At 38.5% G+C, this 24681-nt stretch overlaps 1 protein-coding gene across 3 annotated transcripts in view; it reads right to left on the bottom strand.

Moving 5' to 3' along the window:
* Positions 1-24681, bottom strand: part of CFAP53 (cilia and flagella associated protein 53) — a 69581-nt gene that overhangs the window by 25650 nt on the left and 19250 nt on the right. For all 3 annotated transcript variants that reach the window (XR_014234411.1, XM_082355430.1, XM_082355429.1), the window contains exons 4-6: positions 14688-14991; positions 9761-9979; positions 148-364 (exon numbers count right to left, since the gene is read on the bottom strand). Coding sequence is in view for 2 of the 3 variants with exons in the window: in XM_082355430.1 (XP_082211556.1) it covers positions 148-364; positions 9761-9979; positions 14688-14991 (740 nt within the window). In the remaining variant the exon portion in view is untranslated. The remainder of the gene's footprint in view (positions 1-147; positions 365-9760; positions 9980-14687; positions 14992-24681) is intronic.

The raw sequence follows: 24681 nt of genomic DNA, 5'->3' as shown, positions 1-24681 counted from the left end.
AGGTCCCTGCAAAGCAGGGATCTTGCCTTAATCCTTTTTACATTCTTCATAGTATTTCACACATAATACTTATTTAATAAATATTTTGGTTGCTACTTAAATTGAATTAAGGCCCAAATATAATATAATTATAATTCATTTCCTTACACTTTTCTTGAACTTGCAGTTTTCTTGTACACATGACCTCATTCAAAAGTTGTTTTCTTGCCTCCTTTTCAAGTCTCAGCTCCTTGCCCTTCTCAGCAAACTTCTTTTCCATCTCTTTCTCTAACATTCTGTCCAGTTCTTTCTCCTGAGCTTTTTCTTCCTTATGCCACTGTGCCAAGTACTGATGATATATCTTCTGTTCTCTTATCATATCTTCCTACATAACATAAAAAAAACATTAAAAGCAGCAAGGGAAAAACAACAAATAACACACAAGGGAATCCCCATAAGGATAACAGCTGATCTTTCAGCAGAAACTCTGCAAGCCAGAAGGGACTGGCAGGACATATTTAAAGTGATGAAGGAGAAAAACCTACAACCAAGATTACTCTACCCAGCAAGGATCTTATTCAGATTTGACGGAGAAATTAAAACCTTCATAGACAAGCAAAACCTAAGAGAATTCAGCACCACCAAACCAGTTTTACAACAAATGCTAAAGGAACTTCTCTAGGCAGAAAACACAAGAGAAGGAAAAGACCTACAATAACAAACCCAAAACAATTAACAAAATGGTAATAGGAACATACATATTGATAATTACCTTAAATGTAAATGGATTAAATGCTCCAACCAAAAGACACAGACTGGCTGAATGGATACAAAAACGAGACCCGTATATATGCTGTCTACAAGACCCACTTCAGATCTAGGGACACATACAGACTGAAAGAGAGGGGATGGAAAAAGATATTCCACACAAAAGGAAATCAAAAGAAACCTGGAGTAGCAATTTCATATCAGACAAAATAGACTTTAAAACAAAGACTATTACAAGAGACAAAGAAGGACACTACATAATGATCAAGGGATGAATCCAAGAAGAAGATATAACAATTGTAAATATTTATGCACCCAACATACGAGCACCTCAATACATAAGGCAAATGTTAACAGCCATAAAAGGGGAAATCGACAGTAACACAATCATACTAGGGGACTTAAACACCCCACTTTCACCAATGGACAGATCATCCAAAATGAAAATAAATAGGGAAACACAAGCTTTAAATGATACATTAAACAGGATGGACTTAATTGATATTTATAGGACATTCCATCCAAAAACAACAGAATACACTTTATTCTCAAGTGCTCATGGAACATTCTCCACGATAGATCATATCTTGGGTCACAAATCAAGCCTTGGTAAATTTAAGAAAATTGAAATCGTATCAAGTATCTTTTCCAACCACAACGCTATGAGCCTAGATATCAATTACAGGAAAAAATCTGTAAAAAATACGAACACATGGAGACTAAACAATACACTACTAAATAACCAAGAGATCACTGCAGAAATCAAAGAGGTAATCAAAAAATACCTAGGGACAAATGACAATGAAAACACGACAACCCAAAACCTATGGGATGCAGCAAAAGCAGTTCTAAGAGCAAGTGTATAGCAATACAATCCTACCTTAAGAAACATTTCAAATAAACAACCTAACCTTACACCTAAAGCAATTAGAGAAAGAAGAACAAAAAAACCCCAAAGTTAGCAGAAGGAAAGAAATCATAAAGGTCAGATCAGAAAAAAATGAAAAAGAAATGAAGCAAACAATAGCAAAGATCAATAAAACTAAAAGCTGGTTCTTTGAGAAGATAAACAAAATTGATAAACCATTAGCCAGACTTATCAAGAAAAAAAGGGAGAAGACTCAAATCAAGAGAATTAGAAAGGAAAAAGGAGAAGTCACAACTGACACTGCAGAAATACAAAGGATCGTGAGAGATTACTACAAGCAGCTATATGCCAATAAAATGGACAACCTGGAAGAAATGGACAAATTCTTAGAAATGCGCAAACTTCCAAGACTAAACCAGGAAGAAATAGAAAATATGAACAGACCAAACACAAGCACTGAAATTGAAACTGTGATTAAAAGTCTTCCAAAAAACAAAAGCCCAGGACCAGATGGCTTCACAGGCGAATTCTATCAAATATTTAGAGAAGAGCTAACACCTATCCTTCTCAAACTCTTCCAAAATATAGCAGAGGGAGGAACACTCCCAAACTCATTCTACGAGGCCACCATCACCCTGATACCAAAACCAGACAAAGATGTCACAAAGAAAGAAAACTACAGGCCAATATCACTGATGAACATAGATGCAAAAATCCTCAACAAAATACTAGCAAACAGAATCCAACAGCACATTAAAAGGATCATACACCATGATCAAGTGGGGTTTATCCCAGGAATGCAAGGATTCTTCAATATACGCAAATCAATCAATGTGATACACCATATTAACAAATTGAAGGAGAAAAACCATATGATCCTCTCAATAGATGCAGAATAAGCTTTTGACAAAATCCAACATCCATTTATGATAAAAACCCTCCAGAAAGTAGGCATAGAGGGAACTTGCCTCAACATAATAAAGGTCACATATGACAAACCCACAGCCAACACTGTCCTCAATGGTGAAAAACTGAAAGCATTTCCTCCAAGATCAGGAACAAGACAAGTTTGTCAACTCTCACCACTATTATTCAACATTGTTTTGGAAGTTTTAGCCACAGCAATCAGAGAAGAAAAAGAAATAAAAGGAATCCAAATCGGAAAAGAAGAAGTAAAGCTGTCACTGTTTGCAGATGACATGATACTATACATAGAGAATCCTAAAGATGCTACCAGAAAACTACTAGAGCTAATCAATGAATTTGGTAAAGTAGCAGGATACAAAATTAATGCACAGAAATCTCTTGCATTCCTATACACTAATGATGAAAAATCTGAAAGTGAAATTAAGAAAACACTCCCATTTACCATTGCAACAAAAATAATAAAATTTCTAGGAATAAACCTACCTAAGGAGACAAAAGTCCTGTATGCAGAAAATTATAAGACACTGATGAAAGAAATTAAAGATGATACCAATAGATGGAGAGATATACCATGTTCTTGGATTGGAAGAATCAACATTGTGAAAATGACTCTACTACTCAAAGCAATCTACAGATTCAATGCAATCCCTATCAAACTACCAATGGCATTTTTCACAGAAATAGAACAACAAATTTCACAATTTGTATGGAAACACAAAAGACCCCGAATAGCCAAAGCAATCTTGAGAAAGAAAATCGGAGCTGGAGGAATCAGGCTCCCGGACGTCAGATGATACTACAAAGCTACAGTAATCAAGACAGTATGGTACTGGCACAAAAACAGAAATATAGATCAATGGAACAGGATAGAAAGCCCAGAGATAAACCCACACACATATGGTCACCTTATCTTTGATAAAGGAGGCAAGAATATACAGTGGAAAAAAGACAGCCTCTTCAATAAGTGGTGCTGGGAAAACTGGACAGCTACATGTAAATGAATGAAATTAGAACACTCCTTAACACCATACACAAAAATAAACTCAAAATGGATCAAAGACCTAAATGTAAGGCCAGACACTGTAAAACTCTTAGAGGAAAACATAGGCAAAACACTATGACATAAATCACAGCAAGATCTTTTTTGACCCACCTCCTAGAGAAATGGAAATAAAAACAAAAATAAACAAATGGGACCTAATGAAACTTAAAAGATTTTGCACAGCAAAGGAAACCATAAACAAGACGAAAAGACAACTCTCACAATGGGAGAAAATATGTGCAAATGAAGCAACTGACAAAGGATTAATCTCCACAATTTACAAGCAGCTCATGCAGCTCAATATCAAAAAAACAAACAACCCAATCCAAAAATGGACAGAAGATCTAAATAGACATTTCCCCAAAGAAGATATACAGATTGCCAACAAACACATGAAAGAATGCTCAACATCATTAATCATTAGAGAAATGCAAATCAAACTACAATTAGATATCATCTCATACAGGTCAGAATGGCCATCATCAAAAAATCTACAAACAATAAATGCTGGAGAGGGTGTGGAGAAAAGGAAACCCTCTTGCACTGTTGGTGGGAATGTAAATTGATACAGCCACTATGGAGAACAGTATGGAGGTTCCTTAAAAAATAAAAATAGTACTACCATACGGCCCAGCAATCCCACTACTGGGCATATACCCTGAGAAAACCATAATTCAAAAAGAGTCATGTACCACAATGTTCACTGCAGCTCTATTTACAATAGCCAGGACATGGAAGCAACCTCAGTATCCATTGACAGATGAATGGATAAAGAAGAGGTGGTACATATATACAATGGAATATTACTCAGCCATAAAAAGAAACGAAATTGAGTTATTTGTAGTGAGGTGGATGGACCTAGAGTCTGTCATACAGAATGAAGTAAGTCAGAAAGAGAAAAACAAATACCATATGCTAACACAATATATGGAATATAAAAAAAAGGGGGGGGTTCTGAAGAACCTAGGGGCAGGACAGGAATAAAGACGCAGACGTAGAGAATGGACTTGAGGACACGGGGAGGGGGAAGGGTAAGCTGGGATGAAGTGAGAGAGTGGCATGGACATATATACACTACCAAACGTAAAATAGATAGCTAGTGGGAAGCAGCCACATAGCACAGGGAGATCAGCTTGGTGCTCTGTGACCACCTAAAGGGGTGGGATAGGGAGTGTGGGAGGGAGGGAGACGCAAGAGGGAAGAGATATGGGGACATATGTATATGTATAACTGATTCACTTTGTTATAAAGCAGAAACTAACACACCACTGTAAAGCAATTATACTCTAATAAAGATGTTAAAAAATTTTTTTTAAAAATCAATAATCTAAACTTCCACCTTAGGAAACTAGAAAAAAAGGCAAATTAAATCCACAGTAAGCAGAAGAAAAGAAATAAAAACTAGAGGAGAAATCAATGAAATTGAAAACAGGAAATCAAAGAGAAAATCAATGAAAGCAAAAGCTAGTTCTTTAAGAAGATCAATAAAATCGATAAGCCTCTAGCCAGGCTAACTAAGAGAGGAGACGACCAAAATTAGTAATATCAGAAATGAAAGAGGGGACATCACTACATGTACAAATCCATCAAGCATTAAAAGAGTAAGAAAGAAATACTATGAACAACTCTATGCTCACAAATTTGATACCCTAAAGGAAATGAACCGCTTCTTTGAAAGACACAATCTGCCAAAATTGACACAAGAAGAAAAGGACAATCTAAATAGGCCTATATCTATTATTAAAGAAAGTGAATTAATAATTAACTTTCTGAAACAGAAAGCACCATTCACAGATGAGTTCACTGGTGAATTCTACCAAACATTTAAGGAAGAAATTATACCAAGTCTCTACAATCTCTTTCACAAGACAGAAGCAGAAGGAATACTTCCTAACTCATCCTATGAAGCTAGAATTACCTTAATACCAAAAGCAGAAAAAGATATTATGAAAAAAAAAACATACACTAATCTCTCTTATAAACAAAGATGCAAAAATCCTCAACAAAATATTAGTAAACTGAATCCAACAATGTATAAAAAGAATTATACAACATGATAAAGGTTTATCCTAGGTAGCAAGGCTGGTTCACCATTCAAAAATCAGTTAATGTAATCCATCATATCAACAGGCTAAAGAAGAAGAACCACATGATCATATCAATTAATGCAGAAAAAAAATTTGGCAGAATCCAACACCCACTCATGTTAAAATAAAAAAAAAAACCTCTCAGTAAACCAGGAATAAAGGGGGGAATTCCTCAATTTGATAATGAATATCTACAAAAAACCTACAACTAACATCATACTTAATGATGAAAAACTAGAAGCTTTCCCACTAAAATCAGGTACGATGCCCCCTCTCAGCACTCTTTTTCACATTATACTGAAAGTCCTAGCTTAAACAATAAGACAAGAATAGGAAATGAAAGGTATATTGATTGGGAAGAAAGAAATAAAGCTGTCTTTTTTCACAGATAACATGGTTGTCTATGTAGAAAATCTGAAGGAACCGATAAAAAACTCCTGGAGCTAATAAGCAATTAAAGCAAGGTCACAGGATACAAGGTTAACAAACAAAAGTCAACTGATTTCCTATATATCAGCAATGAAGTAGAATTTGAAATTAAAAACACAATACCATTTACATTAGCACCCCAAAAATGAAATACATAGGTACAAATCTAACAAAATATGTACAAGATCTATATGAGGAAAAGCACAAAGCTGATGAGAAAAATCAAAGAACTAAATAGAGAAATAGTCCATGTTCATGAATAGGAATACTCAATATTGTCAAAATGTCAGTTCTCCCATTCTTGATCTATAGATTCAATGTAATTACAAAAACAAAAAAATCCCAGCAAATTATTTTGTGGAAATCAACAAACTGATTCTAAAATTTATATGAAGAGGCTAAAGACCCAAAATGGCCAACTCAGTATTTAAGGACAAGATCAAAATCAGAGGACTGACCCTGCCCAACTTTAAGACTTACTATAGTAATCAAGACGCTATGGAATTGGTGAAAGAATAGATCAATAGATCAATAGAAAAGAACATAGAGTCCCAAAACAGACTCATATAAATATAGTCAACTGATCTTTGACTAGGAAGCAAAGGCTATACAATGGAGTTAAGAGAGTCTCTTCAACAAATGGTGCTAGAACAACTGGACATCTACATGCCCAAAAAAAAAAAAAAAAAAGAATCTAGAAACAGACCTTACACCTTTACAAAAATTAACTCAAAATGGACCAAAGATCTAAACGTAAAATATAAAACTCCTAGAAGATAACAAAGGAGAAAATCTAGGTGACCTTGGGTTTGGTGATAAGCTTTTAGATACAATAGCAAAGGCACAATCCATGAAAGAAAGAATAGATAAGCTAGACTTCATTAAAATTAAAAATTTTGCTCTATGAAAGCTCTGATCAAGAGAATGAAAGGCAAGTCACAGACTGGGAGAAAGTATTTGCTAAATACTTATCTGATAACGGACTGTTATCTAAAATATACAGAGAGTATTGGAGACAAGACGGTGGAACAGAAGGACTTGAGCTCCCCTCCTCACGAAAACACAAAAATCACAACTAACTGCTGAACAACCATTAACAAAAAAAGACTGGGACCTACCAGAAGAGACATTCTACATCCAAAGACAAAGAAGAAGTTACAACAAGACGGTAGGAGGGGTGCTTTCACGATAAAATATACAAAGAACTCTTAAAACTCAACAAGAAGAAAACAAACAACTCAAAAAATGAGCCAAAGATCTTAACAGGCACCTCATCAAAAATATACAGATGACAAACATATAAAAAGATGTTTGTGATATTATGATTTATAATAAGAAATATATATTTGGTCTTCATCCCCATTTCTGGCACAGAGCTCCTAAAACCCTTAGAATTTCCTAAGTGATGAGAGCAACAAAGTTGTCTTTTGTTCTGTTAATGAGGTGACTTTTGGACCACACCTCTGGTTGCCAGGAGAACCAACCATGTGATTAGAGGGTTGGAATTTTCAGTCCCAGTTCCCTGACCTCTGGGGAGGGGAGAAGGTTTGGAGGCTTCAAATCAATCACTGATGGCCAATGACTTAACCAATCATGCCTATGTAATGAAGCCTACCTAAAAACCCCAAAGGAGAGGGTTCAGAATTGGGGAACCAGAACACTTCCACCATGCCAGGTCCCAAACTCCATGAGGACAGAAGCTCCTTTGTTCAGGACCTCATCCTATATGTCTCTTCATCTGGCTATTTATTTGTATCCTTTAATATACTCTGTAATAAATTGGTAATCTAGTGAGCAAACTGGTTTCCTGAGTTCTGTGAGCTGCTCTAGCCAATCAATCAAACTCAAGGAGGGGGTCAGGGGAACTTCTGATTTATAGCCAGTCTGTCAAGTAACAACTTGGATTTGCAATTGGCATCCTGAGTTTGAGGGGGATCATTGGAACTTCCAGTTTGTAGCCAGTTGGTCAGAAGCACAGGTAACCATCTGGGCTTGCGACTGGGCTACTTCAGACTGGCAACTGAAGTAGAGGGCAGTCTTATAGAACTGAGCCCTTTCCCTGTGGAATCCGATGCTATCTCTGGGTAGATAGTGCCAGAATTGAGTGGAATTGTAGGACACCCAGCTCGTGTCCCGAGCATTGCTTGGATACCACGCTACACATTGGAATTGGGTTCAGAATCCTTAATGCTCTATATCACATGACATTAGGGAAATTAAAATTAAACAACAATGATATATCACTACGCACCTATTAGAATGGCTCAAGTCCAGAACACGGATAACACAAAATACTGACAAGGATGTGGAGCAACAGGAACTCTCATTCATTGCTGGTGGGAATGCAAAATGGTATAGACACTTTGCAAGACAGTTTGGTAGTTTCTTACAAAACTACACATACTCTTACCATATGATCCAGAAATAACGCTTCTTGATATTTACCCAAATGAGTTGAAAACTTATGTTCACACAAAAACCTGCCTAAGAATGTACACAATAACTTTATTCATAATCACCAAAACCTGGAAGCAGCCAAGGATGTCCTTCAGAAGGTGACTGGATAAATACACTGTAGTACATCCACACAATGGAAGAGATTCAGTGCTAAAAGTAAATGAGCTATCAAGCCATGAAAAGATATGGAGGGAACTTAAATGCGTATTAGTTAGTGAAAGAAGCCAATCTGAAAAGGCTACATACTATATGATTCCAATGATATGACATTCTGGAAAAGGCAAAACTATGGAGACAGTAAAAATATCAGTGGTTTCCAGGGGTTTGGGGTGGAGGAAGGGATGACCAGGTGGAGCACAGAGGATTTTTAGCCGAGTGAAATCACTCTGTATAATACTCTCATGGTGGATAAATGTCATCATATGTTTGTCCAAACCTATAGACCTACAACACCAAAGAATGGACCCTAATGTAAACTATGGACTTTGGGTGATAACGTGTCAATGTAGGTTCATCGATTGTAACAAATGTACCCTCTGGTGGAGGATGTTGAGGATGGGGAAGGCTATGCATGTGTTGGGGCAGGGGGTATATGGGAAGTTTCTGTACTTTTTGCTCAATTTTGCTGTGAACCTAAAACTGCTCTAAAAAATAAAGTCTATCAGAACAAAACAAAACAAATCATAGTACCTTTAGGAAAAGAACAACACCCTAAAGAGTTCGATACAAATTTTAAAGAAACAGTTAAATAAACACTGGAATGATTTTCTCTACTCTCTTTGCCTGTCAAAACTACATATCCTTCAAAGTACAACTTGAACACCACTTTCTCAGTGATGTCTTCCCCAACTTCTGGACATACTTAGTCACTCCACTTCCTGCGATCCCATCCTGCTATCACAGTACTAACACCATGTTATAGAGTAGGAGTTCTCAAATTTTAGTGAGCATCAGAATCACCTGGGAGAGCTTGTTAAAACAGGTTTCTTGTCCTGGCCAAGATCTGAATTTGGAGATTCTGAGTCTGAAGCCTATGAATTTCTATTTCTAACATCCTCCTAGATGATGCTAATGCTGTTGGTTCGTGGACCACACTTACAGTAGCAGTTATGCTTTATTCTACACATGGCTGGCTCCCATAAGACTGAGAGCTCAACAAGGAATCTCATCCAGCACACAGTAGGCACTGAATAAATGTCTTACTCTCTTTTGCTTCCTTTTATCAGCCTCTTCCTGTAAGTTTTGAAGGGCGCTTTGCATGAGCTTCATGTTCAAGTCCTGATCTTCTCTGTATTCCTGCTGAATATGCTCCATCTTCTCTTGGAGGGCTTTTTGCAAAGCAGCCCTCATTTCCTGTTTTGTCTTCTGTTTCTTTAGCTTATCCTGTTCATTCTCAAGTTTCACCTGTGCTTTGTCACTTTCCTATGGCAGAACAATAGTGAAGATAATGCATCAGTACAGTTGGACAAAACAAAGAAGTTAATGCATTTCATTTAAGAGGTGAGAATAAATGGTTTCTTGGAAACACACACTCCTGGGTGAAAAGGTACTATAAGAAATAAAACTTGCCTTTTCATTGCTGAATCAGCAATACGGCTTTGTGAAATTGCTGTCTGTGTGATTATAAAGTAATAAATAGTTGTGGAGTTCAAAATGCAGAAAAGTATAAGGATAAATCACTTTTATTCTTAATACCCATTCACCCACTACCATTCTCAATGTTTTGGTGTATTGACCTTCCAGACTTTAGTCTTCTATGCACATCTGCACATCTAGATTTGGATACATTATTAACCAGCAATAAGAGACCAGAAATGGAGATGTCCACATCAGCTAAATATACAAAAGTAAATTAAGCTTTTTATTCTTTAAAAGCTCTCCCCCATTCCTCTCATTTTCTTATCTATCTGACCCTCCTGGCTAGCTTAACTGCCTGACTAATCAAGCAGTTTTAACTGGGGTACCACTGCTGTTGGGTGCTGTGAGTTTGGTATAAACTGAGGCATTAATCCTCCTGTCAAAGGCATTTGCACTCTCCTGGAGGGATAAGTCCTTGCCCAGCGGGGACAGGAGATGACACATTTATAGTGAGGAGGGATACAATCCCCCACTGACTTGATCTAATTGAGACTCACAACAGCCATGATTGCCACGATTTCTGGCTTGTGAGAGGGAAGTTATATGCTAGACTTTTCCGTTAATGTCATGAGAGTAAATCCACACTGAATTGTGAGGGTCAAATGAGACAATAAAAGTAAAAATGCTCTGCAATATTTAAGGAAAAATGATGGATATCAAACATGAAAGCCAGTGGGATAGCAGGCCACACTTTTTATTTATTTATTTTTCATTCATTTATTTATTTGGCTGCACCGGGTCTTAGTTGCCGCGTGCAGGACATTCGTTGTGGCATGCGGGATCTCCAGTTGTGGCATGCAAACTTTTACTTGTGGCATGTGGGATCTAGTTCCCCAACCTGGGATCAAACCCGGGGTCCCTGCAGTGGGAGTGCACAGTCTTAGCCACTGGACCACCAGGGAAGTTCCAGGCCACACTTTTTAAAAAGTAAGGTTGACCATACCAGGAGGCAGCAATCAGCCAAATCAGACTATGAAGCAGGTAAAGATGGTATGGGGGGAGAACTGCTCAAAATTAAGAGACCTAAAAGCAGTTTACTATGTCTTGGTTTCCCCAGGATAGTTCTGATTTTACACTGTTGCGCTTATGTACTGAATTAAATGCACCCCTTTCAATCTCAAATGTGACCAGATTTGAATAATAAACAGTGACTCATTCTAAAAGAGACTTATAAGAGGACAACAATGTTTGGATCCTGATTTAAATGTCAAATAACTTAGACAGTGATGGAAATTTGATGCTGATTTTAGATGATAACAATGAATTATTATTAATTTTTTTAGGTTTGATATTGGCATTGTATAAGAAAATGTCCTTAATCATGTTGTTGAGATGCATACTTGAGATGTATTTAAGGGAGAAATGACATGTCTGGGATATATATATATATATATATATATATATACACACACACACATATACACACACACACATATATATATATATATTTTGGCTGCGTCCGGTCTTAGTTGTGGCCCACAGGATCTTCGCTGAGGCACGTGGGATCTTTCATTGCAGCATGCGGGCTCTTCGTTGTGGTACGCAGGCTTCTCTCTAGTTGTGGCGTGCGGGTTTCCTCTTCTCTAGTTGTGGTGCTTGGGTTCCAGAGCACGTGGGCTCTGTAGTTTGTGGCACATGTGCTCTAGCTGAGGCACGCGAGCTCAGTAGTTGTGGCATGCGGGCTTAGTTGCCCTGCGGCATGTAGGATCTTAGTTCCCTGACCAGGGATTGAACCTGCGTCCCCTGCATTGTAAGGCGGATTCTTTACCACTGGACCACCAGGGAAGTCCCTGGGACATATTTTAAAACAAAAATGGAAGGGGGGTAGAATATAGGAAATCAACATGTCAAAATGCAACAGCTGCTGAAACTGGGAGATCAGTACATGAGTATGATCATTGTACTCTCCACTTCTGTGCATTTGAAAATGTTCATATTATTATTTAATATAACATTACTGTTATAACAAATGTTATAATTATAACATTAAAAAGGGTGGAATAACATTCTTGAAATTACAAAATAATAGAGATAAAGAACCCATCAGTGGCTGCCAGGGGTTAGGGTTGAGGGTGGCGATGAAATAAAATTTATATTTTAAGGCAAGATGAAAATGTAAACCTAAAATTCTCTCTCTGTCTGTTTGGGCCTCCTCCCTCCCCCTTTAGAGTGCAATGTGCATCTTCATTATACATTAACCAGATCTCCTCAAAGATGGGAATGCCTACTTCACGGCAAAGATCAATTTTTTTTTCTTTCTTCTGACGCCAGCAATAGAACTTTATAGAAGATTAATATTCTTTCCCAACTCTGTAAGGGGTCATGGTGACTTACTGCTTGCTTTGTACGTGCTTACCCGGACTATATATCTTTGGTGAACTTATGTAAAATGTCAGTGTGTCATTTTGATGTAAGATCCTCTGTCTTGAAAATGTATATGACTGTGCCTTCGACTACTAACAGGTGGAACAATTCTCAGAGCTTCTGAGAGTCTGTCTCTTGTATTATAATCCTTAGTTTGGCTTGAATAAAATTCTCTTTTTCTTCTTAATTTGATTGTTAATTGAATTTTCTTTGACAGAGGTTATAACAATAAAGGAATAGCTGGAAGGAGTTTCTTTGAATGATGGAACAATTCTGTATCCTGATTTCAGTAGTGGTTACATATGGTAAAATTTCATAGAACTATACCCCTTCCTCCAAAGAGTGCTTGTAAAAGCTGGTGAAATCCAAAGAAGGGTTTTTTAGTTTAGTTAAATAAGGGAGTAACTTTAGTTGAAAGTATTATACCAGTATAAGTCTTTATAAGTCTATATATATAATATTTGGTTATGTAAAGGTACACAGAAACTCTAATATTTTTGGCAACTCCTTGTTAAAGTTATTTCCAAAAAAAAATTCTTTTTAAAGTAAGGTAGAAATAGAGATAGCTGGGTGTGTTATAAAAAATAAATATTTTGTCTTTGCCCCTGGTTCCTGGCACATAGCTCCTAACACCCTTGGAATTTCCAAAGTGATACGATTATCTTTTGTAGCCTAATGAGATGACCAGTGGCTGGACCCCCTAGATAGCTTCAGGATGGGAGATGATAACTAGAAAGACCAAACCATGTGATCAGAGGGTTGGAACTTTAGCTCCACCCCTTGACCTCCAGGGAGGGAAGAGGGGCCAGAGATTGAGTTCAATCACCAACAGCGATTGAATTAATCAATCACGCCCATGTGATGAAACCTCCATAAAACCCCCAAATGACGAGGTCCAGAGAGCTTCTGGATTGAACACATCAAGGTGGTGGGGGCATGGAAGCTCTGTGTACCACCCCACATACCTTCCCCTATGCATCTCTTCCATTTGACCATCTCTGAGTTGTATACCTTACAATAAGCTGGTAAGGGTAAGTAAAGCACTTTCCTAAGTTCTATGAGTTGTTTTAGTGAATTACTGAAACTGAGGGGGAGTCATGAGAACCTTGGACTTTGTAGCCAAGCTGGACAGAAGTGTGGGTAACCTAGGGACCCACTACTTGTGATGGGTATCTGAAGTGAGGGCAGTCTTGTGGGACTCCATAAGCCCTTCAACTTATGGAGTCTGACACTAATTCCAGATAGTATCAGAACTGAATCAAATTGTAGTACACCTAATCAGTGTCTGCAGGGCATCAGAGTACTGTATGATGTGAGAAAAAAACCCACACATTTGGTGTCAGAAGTGTTGTGAGTAAAAATGGCTCACTAAGTATCTTACACCAGAGGAGGGGGTATATATAAGGCCATTTGGGGATCACTATTTTGATTTTCCTAGAGATCTTCTACTAAACTCTTCAAAATAAAACAATCTTAAACCCAGAGAAGATTTCTGGGCTCTGCATGTACCTTACCTTTGATGTTTCTTATGGTTTCATATTTCAATACTTGGGATTTCCCAGGAAAATATTACCATCTTCCTAAATTTAGTGGTATTAAAGTGTCAGATGTTGAAAGCGTTATATACATATAAAATTGCTACCTTTTTGAGTGCTTGCACACATTTCCATTGACAACTCTTATTTGTATATACGAGGGGCAGTGATCTTGTAGGAACAAAATTATTGATGCTGGTGGTCTGGGGGGGTCACTGTAGCTGTTGTATAAGCACTTTATATAGGATTTGGAAACTGTCAATTACCCATATCAAAGAATGGGGGGATGTTGCCAAATTGCCACTAGGCTTCATTGGCACTGCCGATGATTATCCCATTTCACCCTCACAACAAAGACAAGTGCCCTTTGCCTCATTTTGTAGATGAGGAAACTGAATCACAGTAGTGAAGTAACTTGCCCTATACAATGAGATGGCACTGTCAGCTGGGCCTTGAAATCCAAGGCTCTGACCATGATCTGTTGCCCTGTGAACGAGCCTTGGCCATCAGGCAAACTACAGTACCAGGCCAGCGAACTGTGTATTCTAGCCACTGAGTTCATCGTCCTATCACAAGCATTTCAAAAGACCCACCACAAGGCGCGCCTCTTCCTCCTTCAGCCACCGCGCTGCCTGCCTTTGCGCCTGGATGCTGGTGATCTGGGCATTCAGCCCCAGCCGTGTGTTCTCCATCAGCTCTCTCTGTCTCCTCGCCTCTTCGGCTTCTCGCTTCTCTTTGGCCAGTCGGTCTTCCTCCCACAGCTTTGAGAACATCTGCTCTTCCACCAGCTTCTGCCTTTTCAGCTCCTCATTAAATGCTATCTGTGCTTTCCGCTCCTTGCTCACTGCCTTCTGATGGATACAGCACAACTCAACACGGAGCTCCTCACAGCGTTCCCTGAAAGGACAATTTAAAGAAGAAACCCAGCCTTTCATAAGACATTGCTCTCTTTAGGCACAAATCTGCACAGTCAGACAACTGAAGTAAGAAAGTTAAAGACCTGGATGTAGGCCATCTGAGCACCGGAAACACATGAGGGGGCAGCGAGGAGGCAGGCACATGATGCCACAAAGCACAGGCACTGGAGTCAAGCAGAGCAGGCTTTGAAATCTGGTTTTGATATTTCCTACGTGACCTTAGATCAAAAACTCTATCTATCTGAGCCTGTTGCTATATCTGTAAAAGAACTGTCTTTCAAGGTTTGGTAAGGATCAGATAGATGGATATAAATACCTGGTAGGTAACAGGAACTCAGTAAATGGTACCTACTATTATTACTATAGAGGAAATAGAAGAGGGACGAGTCCCTGCAACATTACAAGTAGATTAAGGCTTTGGTAGAAAGAGACCCTGCATGTACATCCAAGAAAAGATCCAAGGATAGAGTTAGCATACCATGGTGATGTTTCCCCATTGTATCTGGATTCCTGGCAGGGCACACATCCACTGAAGGGGTTTCTGCCAGAGTTGAGAAAACAGCCCTATTGTTGCCTTTTCACAACCAGGCTTGTGTCATCATTCAAGAAGAAATGCTATTTCAGTAAGTGTTTGGACCTCATCCTTTCTTTCAGCCTCAGTAATTTAAATTTCTTCAAATGTTCTTGATTGACCCCACTTTTAATTTAAGTGCTGTGAAATTATTTAGCAATATTTTCAAAACCCTACTCTCCCCTTCCTCCCTACCCCCTCCCAGACCAGATTTGTTAAATCAGAATATTTAACACATCTGTATTTTTTAAGAGCTCCTCAGATGGTTCTGACATATAGCCAAGTTTGAGAACCTGTGATGGAAGGCAATGTTTTTTATAAACATCAAGTCCTCCTGGTTTCTAAATCAAATTCTACACCAAGAAGCTAAAGTTTGGAGAATGGGCTCAATAAAGAACTTTTAAAGAAATTCGAGTTGTTAAGACTGAAAGAAAGGATGTGGTCTAAACTCTTATTGCAAGAGTGGTCAATATCACACAAAATGAAACCCCCAAAATACACTTTAACATTTAAAAAAACTAATTCATCTGTCTGAAATTCATCAGTGAAATTCTCAGAATTGGCCATGATAACTTATTAAAGTCCTTCCCAATCCTATGATTCATACTCTAACAAAGGTATTCAATTGATGGAAATCTAAAGCCTAAGGATAATAAGTATGGCTTATATTTTTAAATTTTTATTTAAAATCAACTCTTTCTTCCTAAGTATAAAACTAATACATGTTCATTGCAGAAAAACTAGAAAATATAGAAAGGTATGAAGACAGTAAAAATAACACATAATCCTACTATCAGGAGATAATCACTATTAGCATGTTAATATATTTCTTTCCAGTCTTATATATGTGCATTTTTACTAGAACTGGAGTTATTCTGCATAACTATATCTCCTTGTATCTTAATTTTTCCACCTACCATTATATTGGGAATGCTTCCTCATGAAATATTCTTTAAAACCTTCTTCCTAACCTTAGAACTTTATTATAGTTGACTAAGCTGCATAACAGAGGCTACAGCCTGTAAATATATCACAGTTTACTTAAACATTCCCCTATTTGATGAACATATAGGTTATGTCTAACTTTTATTACAATGTTGCAATGAACATTGTTTCTGTAGCTCTTTCTGTTTATTGCTAATGATTTTCTTAAGGTAATTCCCTCCTTAATATGAAATCTAAGAGTACAAAAACATTCTTAAGGCAGTTGATGATGCATGCTGCCAAGAATGCCAGAATTAACACATTATTGACCAGAGATGTATTAATAGGTCCTTTGTTACCCGGACGTTATTGACCAGAGACGTATCAATACGGTTTTAGAGAGTGATACAATTAACATCACCATGCGAAGTTGTTAGCGCTTAAAATTGATCACAACTTATGATTGCCATTATCATTCACATTTTGCCCAGTTAGGTTTTTGTTCCAACCCTGTGTATATTATAAATGCAAGTTTATTACCATAAAATTTTCAAAAATGACGCATCACGAAATTTTGAGTGAAGAAGAATTTTTCAGTGAATTTTATGCAGATACTTTCTCTGATTGTCCGGGCGACATATATGCTAGTGTCTCAGAAGATGATAGTTCTTCAGAATACAGTTCTGATTCAGATGATGTGAATATTAGACCAAGAAAAAGACAAAAAACCTTAGTGATTGATTCTGATACAGAAAGTGAAAATGAAACTCATGGTGCTGGAGAATGCTCCTTTGCTTCTACAGAAGAGCGGACTGAGAACAACATTTCACGAAAATTTGAAGACTTCAGAGGTGTGTCAGGTATAACTATTGAATGTAATAACCCACATAGTATTAGCAAAATAACAGAATTAATTTTTGGTAATGACTTTTTCGAGTTGGTCGCTTCTCAAACAAACTTGTATCACCAACAGAATGAAAAATCATATAAAAAGTATGATAAGGCTTTAAAATGGACTGATATAACCAATAGTGACATGGAGAAGTTTCTTTGATTAATAATTTTGATGGGACAAATAAGAAAGTCACACTGGAAAGAACAGTTGGCTGATCCCTTACTTGAAACCTATCTTTCCAAAGATCATGACAAGAATAAGGTTCGAACAAATAATGACATTTCTTCACTTTAACGATAACTTGGAAACTCCACTTCCTGCAGACAGAATTTCAAAAGTTAAACCTCTTTTGGATTATTTTCTACCAAAATTTCAATTGATCTATAGACTCAAACAAGAGCTATCACTTGATGAGGCAATGATAAAGTGGAAAGGACGACTCAGATTCAAAACCTATAATCCTGGAAAACGTACAAAATATGGAATTTTGGTCAGGATGGTTAGCAAAAGTGAAACTGGATATATACGCAACCTTGAGATTTACACGGGTGAAGAAAAGAAACTTCAGGAAACAGTTTCAGTCCTATAACCTTATCTTAGTTCATGGCACCATATTTACCAAGACAATTATTACAACAGTGTGTCCACATCTGAAATATTGTTGAAAAATAAAACCAGAGTTTGTGGGACTATAAGAGATAATCGTGGTCTACCAAATCAATTAAAGGAGAGATCTAAAAATCTACAGAGGGGAGAAATGACATTCTTATGGAAGGGAGAAGTGATTCATCTTATATGGAAAGACAAGAGGTTAGTCCGCATGGTGACAGCTATTCATGACGCCTCCATAGCATCTACAGGAAAGGAAGACAGGAGGAGTGGCCATCAGATAACGAAGCCCACTTGTCTAGTAGAGTATAATAAATATATGAAAGGAGTTGATTGATCCGATCAATATCTGGAAAACTTCAATATCCTCTGGAAAACTCAGAAATGGTATAAGAAAGTGGGTTTCTATTTGAGTAACTGTGGTTTATTCAATGCGTTTAAAATTTATTGTAGCTTTAATGCACAGAATAAAATGACTTACAAGCAATTTTTGTTAGCAGTAGCTAGAGAATGGGTAACTGACCATTCTGGTGAATGTAGCGGTAGTCCCGCACCTGGTCCTTCTTGTGGCGTTTCTAAAAGAGCCCCCCGCAAAGATCCACCTTGTCAACTATCAAGTAAAATAAAATAACGTATTCTAGAGGAAATAATATCCACAGGACTAAAAAAAAAAAAAAGCCACCAGAAAGTGTAGAGTCTGCTCTTCCAGGGGAAAGCACAGTGAAACATGGTATATTTGTAATAGATGTTCTGTTCCCCTGCACAGAGGTGCCTGCTAGGGCTTATCACACTCTAACGAAATATTAGAATGCTTTAGTAAGACACGTACGAAGTTTCAAATAAATACATTAAGTGCAAAAAAAGTTGTTGATATTTACTCAAACGTGGGTGTTTCAATATTCACTTACAAAACAAATCTTCGGCCACAGGCGTTAGTTTATGCAAAAATCCCCCAGTCAATAATGTGTTAACACTGCATGAATGAGTTCATATCATAAACATTTCTTTAGATCAGTAGGTCTTCAAGCTTTTTTGATTATGTATGTCTTTCAGTAAAAAAAATTCTAAGCACCCACAACATTGTTTATAAATTATATGAGGTTATTAATATGTAACTATATCATATAAATTATTTATATGCAAAAATTAAAATTAAAATAGATGAGCTAAAAAACATCAAATAGAATATCTATCTATTTGAATGATAATAATCATTGATAAGAGGAAAACTTTTTGTCAGTGCTTCACATCGTACTTTGACACATAAAATCTTATTTCATCCTCTTAAGTGCCTTATAACTTAGATGGGGCAGCAAGTATTATCCCCATTTTAGAGTTTAAGAAATCAAAACCTGGCACTTCCCTGGTGGTCCAGGGGTTAAGACTCCACGCTCCCAATGCAGGGGATCCAGGTTCAATCCCTGGTCAGGGAACTAGATCCCCCATGCCGCAACTAAAAGATCTTGCATGCTGCAACTAAAGATCTTGCATGCGGCAATGAAGATACCAAATGCCACAACTAAGACCCGGCACAGCCAAATAAATAAATAAATATTAAAAAAAAAAAAAGAGGGACTTCCCTGGTGGTGCAGTGGTTAAGAATCCGCCTGCCAGTGCAAGGGACATGGGTTTGAGCCCTTGTCTGGGAAGATCCTAAATGCTGCGGAGCAACTAAGCCCATGTGCCACAACTATTGAGCCTGCACTCTAGAGCCTTGAGCCACAACTACTGAGCCCGTGTGCCATAACTATTGAAGCCTGCGGACCTAGAGCCCATGCTCTGTCACAAGAGAAGCCACTGCAATGAGAAGCACGCGCACTGCAATGAAGAGTAGCCCTCGCTCACCGCAACTAGAGAAAGCCCGCGCACAGCAACGAAGACCCAACAGCCAAAAATAAATAACTAAATAAAATTTTTAAAAATAATTAAAAAAAAGAAAAGAAAGAAAGAAACAGAAACTCAGGGAGCCTAAGTATCTTTCCAAGCCACAGAACCAGGAGTAGTAATATTATTAGCAACAGTTATTAAGTGCTTACTATTTGCCAGGCACTGTTCTAAGCACTTTACATGTTTGAACTCTCTTATGATCTTCATAACAACCAGTGTTGCAACAAACACTATTGTAAGCTAATTATTATTATTATTTTATCCCCAGTTTATAGATGAGGAAATGAAGGCACGGAGCTGTTAAGTATCTTACGTAATTTCATACATTCAATATGTAGTAGAGCAGGGACTGAAGACCTGGCAGTCTGGTCCTGGAGTTCCTTGGTACTTCATTATATCATCAAGTGTTCTAACCACAAATCCTAGGATATTCATTTAATAAAAACACCATAAAATAATAAAAAGCCAAAAAAATTCCTTCCTTAATCTGGGGTCCAATCACTGTGTACAAATATAGGACATTTAAAAAGAAATTTGGGGCACAGAGGGAACATACCTCAACAAAATAAAGGCCATGCATGACAAACCCACAGCTAACATCATACTCAACAGTGAAGAACTGAAAGCATTTCCACTAAGCTCAGGAATAAGACAAGAATGCCCACTCTCACCACTTTTATTTAACAGTTTGGAAGTCCTAGGCACAGCAATCAGAGAAGAAAAAGAAATAAAAGGAATTCTAATTGGAAACAAAGAACTAAAACTGTTTGCAGATGACATGATACTATACATAGAAAAATCCTACAGACACCACCAGAAAACTACTAGAGCTCATTGGTGAATTTGGTAAAGTTTCAGGATACAAAATTAATATACAGAAATATGTTGCATTTCTATACACTAACAACAAATTATCAGAAAGAGAAATTAAGGAAACAATCCCATTTACCATCGCATCAAAAAGAATAAAATACATAGGAATAAACCTACCTAAGGAGGTAAAAGATCTGTACTTGGAACACTAAAAGACTCTAATGAATGGAATTGAAGATGACACAATTAAATGGAAAGATACATTGTGTTCTTGGATTGGAAGAATTAATATTGTTAAAAAGGATCATACCACACCCAAGGCAATCTACAGATTCAATGCAACCCCTGTCAAAATACCAATGGCATCGTTCACAGAAATAGAACAAATAATTTTAAAATCTGTATGGAAACACAGAGGACCCCAAACAGCTAAAGCAATCTTGAGAAAGAAGAATACAGCTGGAGAAACCATGCTCCCTGACTTCAGACTATACCACAAAGCTACAGTAATCACAACAGTATGGTACTGGCACAAAAACAGACACACAGATCAATGGAACAGAATAGAGAGCCCAGAAATAAACCCATGAACTTATGGTCAATTAATCTATGACAAAGGAGGCAAGAATATACAATGGAGAAAATACAGTCTCTTCAATAAGTGCTGGGAAAACTGGACAGCTACATGTAGAATAATGAAATCAGAACATTCTCTAACATCATATATAAAAGTAAGCTCAAAGTGGATTAAAGATCTAAATGTAAGATCAGATACCATAAAACTCCTAGAGTAAAACATAGACAGAAGACTCTTTGACATAAACCATAGCAATATTTTTTTGCATCTGTCTCCTAAAACAAGGGAAATAAAAGCAAAAATAAACAAATGGGACCTAACTAAACTTAAAAGCTTTTGCACAGCAAAATAAACCATCGACAAAATGAAAAGACAACCTACTGAATGGGAGAAAATATTTGCAAATGATATGACTGATAAGGGGTTAATATCCAACATATATAAACAGTTCATACAACTCAACATCAAAAGAAAAGAAAAAAAAAAAACCCGATTAAAAAATGGGCAGAAGAACTGAAGACATTTCTCCAAAGAGGGTATGCAAGTGGCCAAAAAGCACATGAAAAGATGCTCAACATGGCTAATCATCAGGGAAATGCAAATCAAAACCACAAATGAGGGGATTCCCTGGTGGTCCAGTGGTTAGCACTCCATGCTTTCACTGCCAGGGGCCCAGGTTCAATCCCTGGTCGGAGAACTAAGATCCCATGAGGTGCGAGGCGCAGCCAAAAAAAAAAAAAAGAAGAAGAAGAAGAAAGAAACAGAACCACAACGAGATATCACCTTGCACCTGTCAGAATGGCTATCGTCGGGGGAGAGCTCCAAGATGGCAGAGGAATGAGACGTGGAGATCACCTTACTCCCCACAAGTACATCTACATGTGGAACAACTCCTACTGAACACTGGCAGAAGACCTCAGACCTCCCCAAAGGCAAGAAACTCCCCACGTACCTGGGTAGGGCAAAAGAAAGAAAGAAAAACAGACAAAAGAATAGGGACAGGACCTGCACCTCTGGAAGGGAGCTGTGAAGGGGGAAAAGTTTCCACACAGTAGGAAGCCCCTTCACTGGCAGAGAGGGGTGGCAGAGCGGGGAAGCTTCGGAGCCACAGAGGAGAGCACAGCAACAGGGGTGCAGAGGCCAAAGCGGAGAGATTCCCGCACAGAGGATCGGTGCTGGCCAGCACTCACCAGCCAGAGAGGCTTGTCTGCTCACCCACCAGGGTGGGTGCGGGCTGGGAGCTGAGGCTCGGGCTTCGGAGGTAGGATCACAGGGAGAGGACTGGGGTTGGCTGCGTGAACACAGCCTGAAGGGGCTAGTGCGCCACAGCTAGACGGGGGCGGGGGGTCGGGGAAAAAGTCTGGAACTGCCTAAGAGGCAAGAGACCATTGTTTTGGGGTGCGTGAGGAGCGGGGATTCAGAGCACTGCCTAAATGAGTTCCAGAGACGGGCGCGAGCCGTGGCTATCAGTGCGGACCCCAGAGACGGGCATAAACTGCTAAGGCTGCTGCTGCAGCCACCAAGAAGCCTGTGTGTAAGCACAGGTCACTAGCCACACCTCCCATCCCGGGATCCTGTGCAGCCCACCACTGCCAGGGTCCCGTGATCCAGGGACAACTTCCCCGGGAGAACACATGGCACGCCTCAGGCTGGTGCAACATCACGCCAGCCTCTGCCGCCGCAGGCTCGCCCCGCATTCCATACCCCTCCCTCCCCCCGGCCTCAGTGAGCAAGAGCCCCCGAATCAGCTGCTCCTTTAACCCCGTCCTGTCTGGGTGAAGAACAGGCGCCCTCAGACCACCTACACGCAGAGGCAGGGCCAAATCCAAAGCTGAACCCCAGGAGCTGTGCGAACAAAGAAGAGAAAGGGAAATCTCTCCCAGCAGCCTCAGGAGCAGCAGATTAAATCTCCACAATCAACTTGATGTACCCTGCATCTGTGGAATACTTAAATAGACAACAAACCATCCCAAAATTGAGGCGGTGGACTTTGGGAGCAACTGCAGACTTGGGGTTTCCTTCCTGCATGTAATTTGTTTTTGGTTTTATGTTTTTCTTAGTTTAGTATTTAGAGTTTATTATCATTGGTAGGTTTGTTTATTGATATGGTTGCTCACTTCCTTTGTTTTATATATATATATATATATATTTTTTTCCTTGTTCTCTTTTAGTGAGTGTGTATGTGTATGCTTCTTTGTGTGATTCTGTCTGTATAGCTTTGCTTTTACCATTTGTCCTAGGGTTCTGTCTCTCCTTTTTTTTTTTTTTTTTAGTATAGTTTTTAGCACTTTTTATCATTGGTGGATTTGTTTTTTGGTTTGGTTGCTCTCTTCTTTCTTTCTTTCTTTTTTTAAAATTACTTTTTAGTTTTTATTTGTTAATAATAATTTAAATTTTTTATTTTAATAACTTTATTTTATTTTATTTTTTTCTTTACTTCTTCCTTTTTTTCTCACTTTTCTTCTGAGCCATGTGGTTGACAGGGTCTTGGTGCTCTGGCCAGGTGTCAGGCCTGTGCCTCTGAGGTAGGAAAGCCGAGTTCAGATGTTGGTCCACCAGAGACCTCCTGGCTTCATGTAATATCAAACAGCAAAAGCTCTCCCAGAGATCTCCATCTCAGCACTAAGACCCAGCTCCACTCAATGACCAGCAACCACAAGTGCTGGACACCCTATGCCAAAAAACTAGCAAGACAGGAACACAATCCCACCCATTACCAGAGAGGCTGCCTAAAATCATACTAAGTTCACAGACGACCCAAAACACACCACCGGATGCAGTCCTGCCCACCAGAAAGACAAGATCCAGCCTCATCCACCAGAACACAGGCACTAGTCCCCTCCACCACGAAGCCTACACAACCGACTGAACCAACCTTAGCCACTGGGGGCAGACAACAAAAACAACAGGAACTACGAACCTGCAGCCTGCGAAAAGGAGACCCCCCAAACACAGTAAGTTAAGCAAAATGAGAAGACAGAGAAACACACAGCAGAGGAAGGAGCAAGGTAAAAACCCACCAGACCAAACAAATGAAGAGAAAATGGGCAGTTCACCTGAAAAAGAATTCAGAGTAATGAAAATAAAGATGATGCAAAATCTTGGAAATAGAAGGAGAAAATACAAGAAACGTTTAACAAGGAGCTGGAAGAGCTAAAGAGCAAACAAACAATGATGAACAACACAATAAATGAAATAAAAAATTCTCTAGAAGGAATCAATAGCAGAATAATTGAGGCAGAAGAACGGATAAGTGACCTCGAAGATAAAGTAGTGGAAATAACTACCACAGAGCAGACTAAAGATAAAAGAATGAAAAGAATTGAGGACAGTCTCAGAGACCTCTGGGACAATATAAAATGCACCAACATTCAAATTATAGGGGTCCCAGAAG

The sequence above is a fragment of the Balaenoptera borealis genome, assembly GCF_965194805.1.
Source record: "Balaenoptera borealis genome assembly, chromosome: 14".
Lineage (NCBI taxonomy): Eukaryota > Metazoa > Chordata > Mammalia > Artiodactyla > Balaenopteridae > Balaenoptera > Balaenoptera borealis.
Note: the sequence above shows the minus strand (reverse complement) of the source record. Positions and strands in the feature narration are given on the sequence as shown.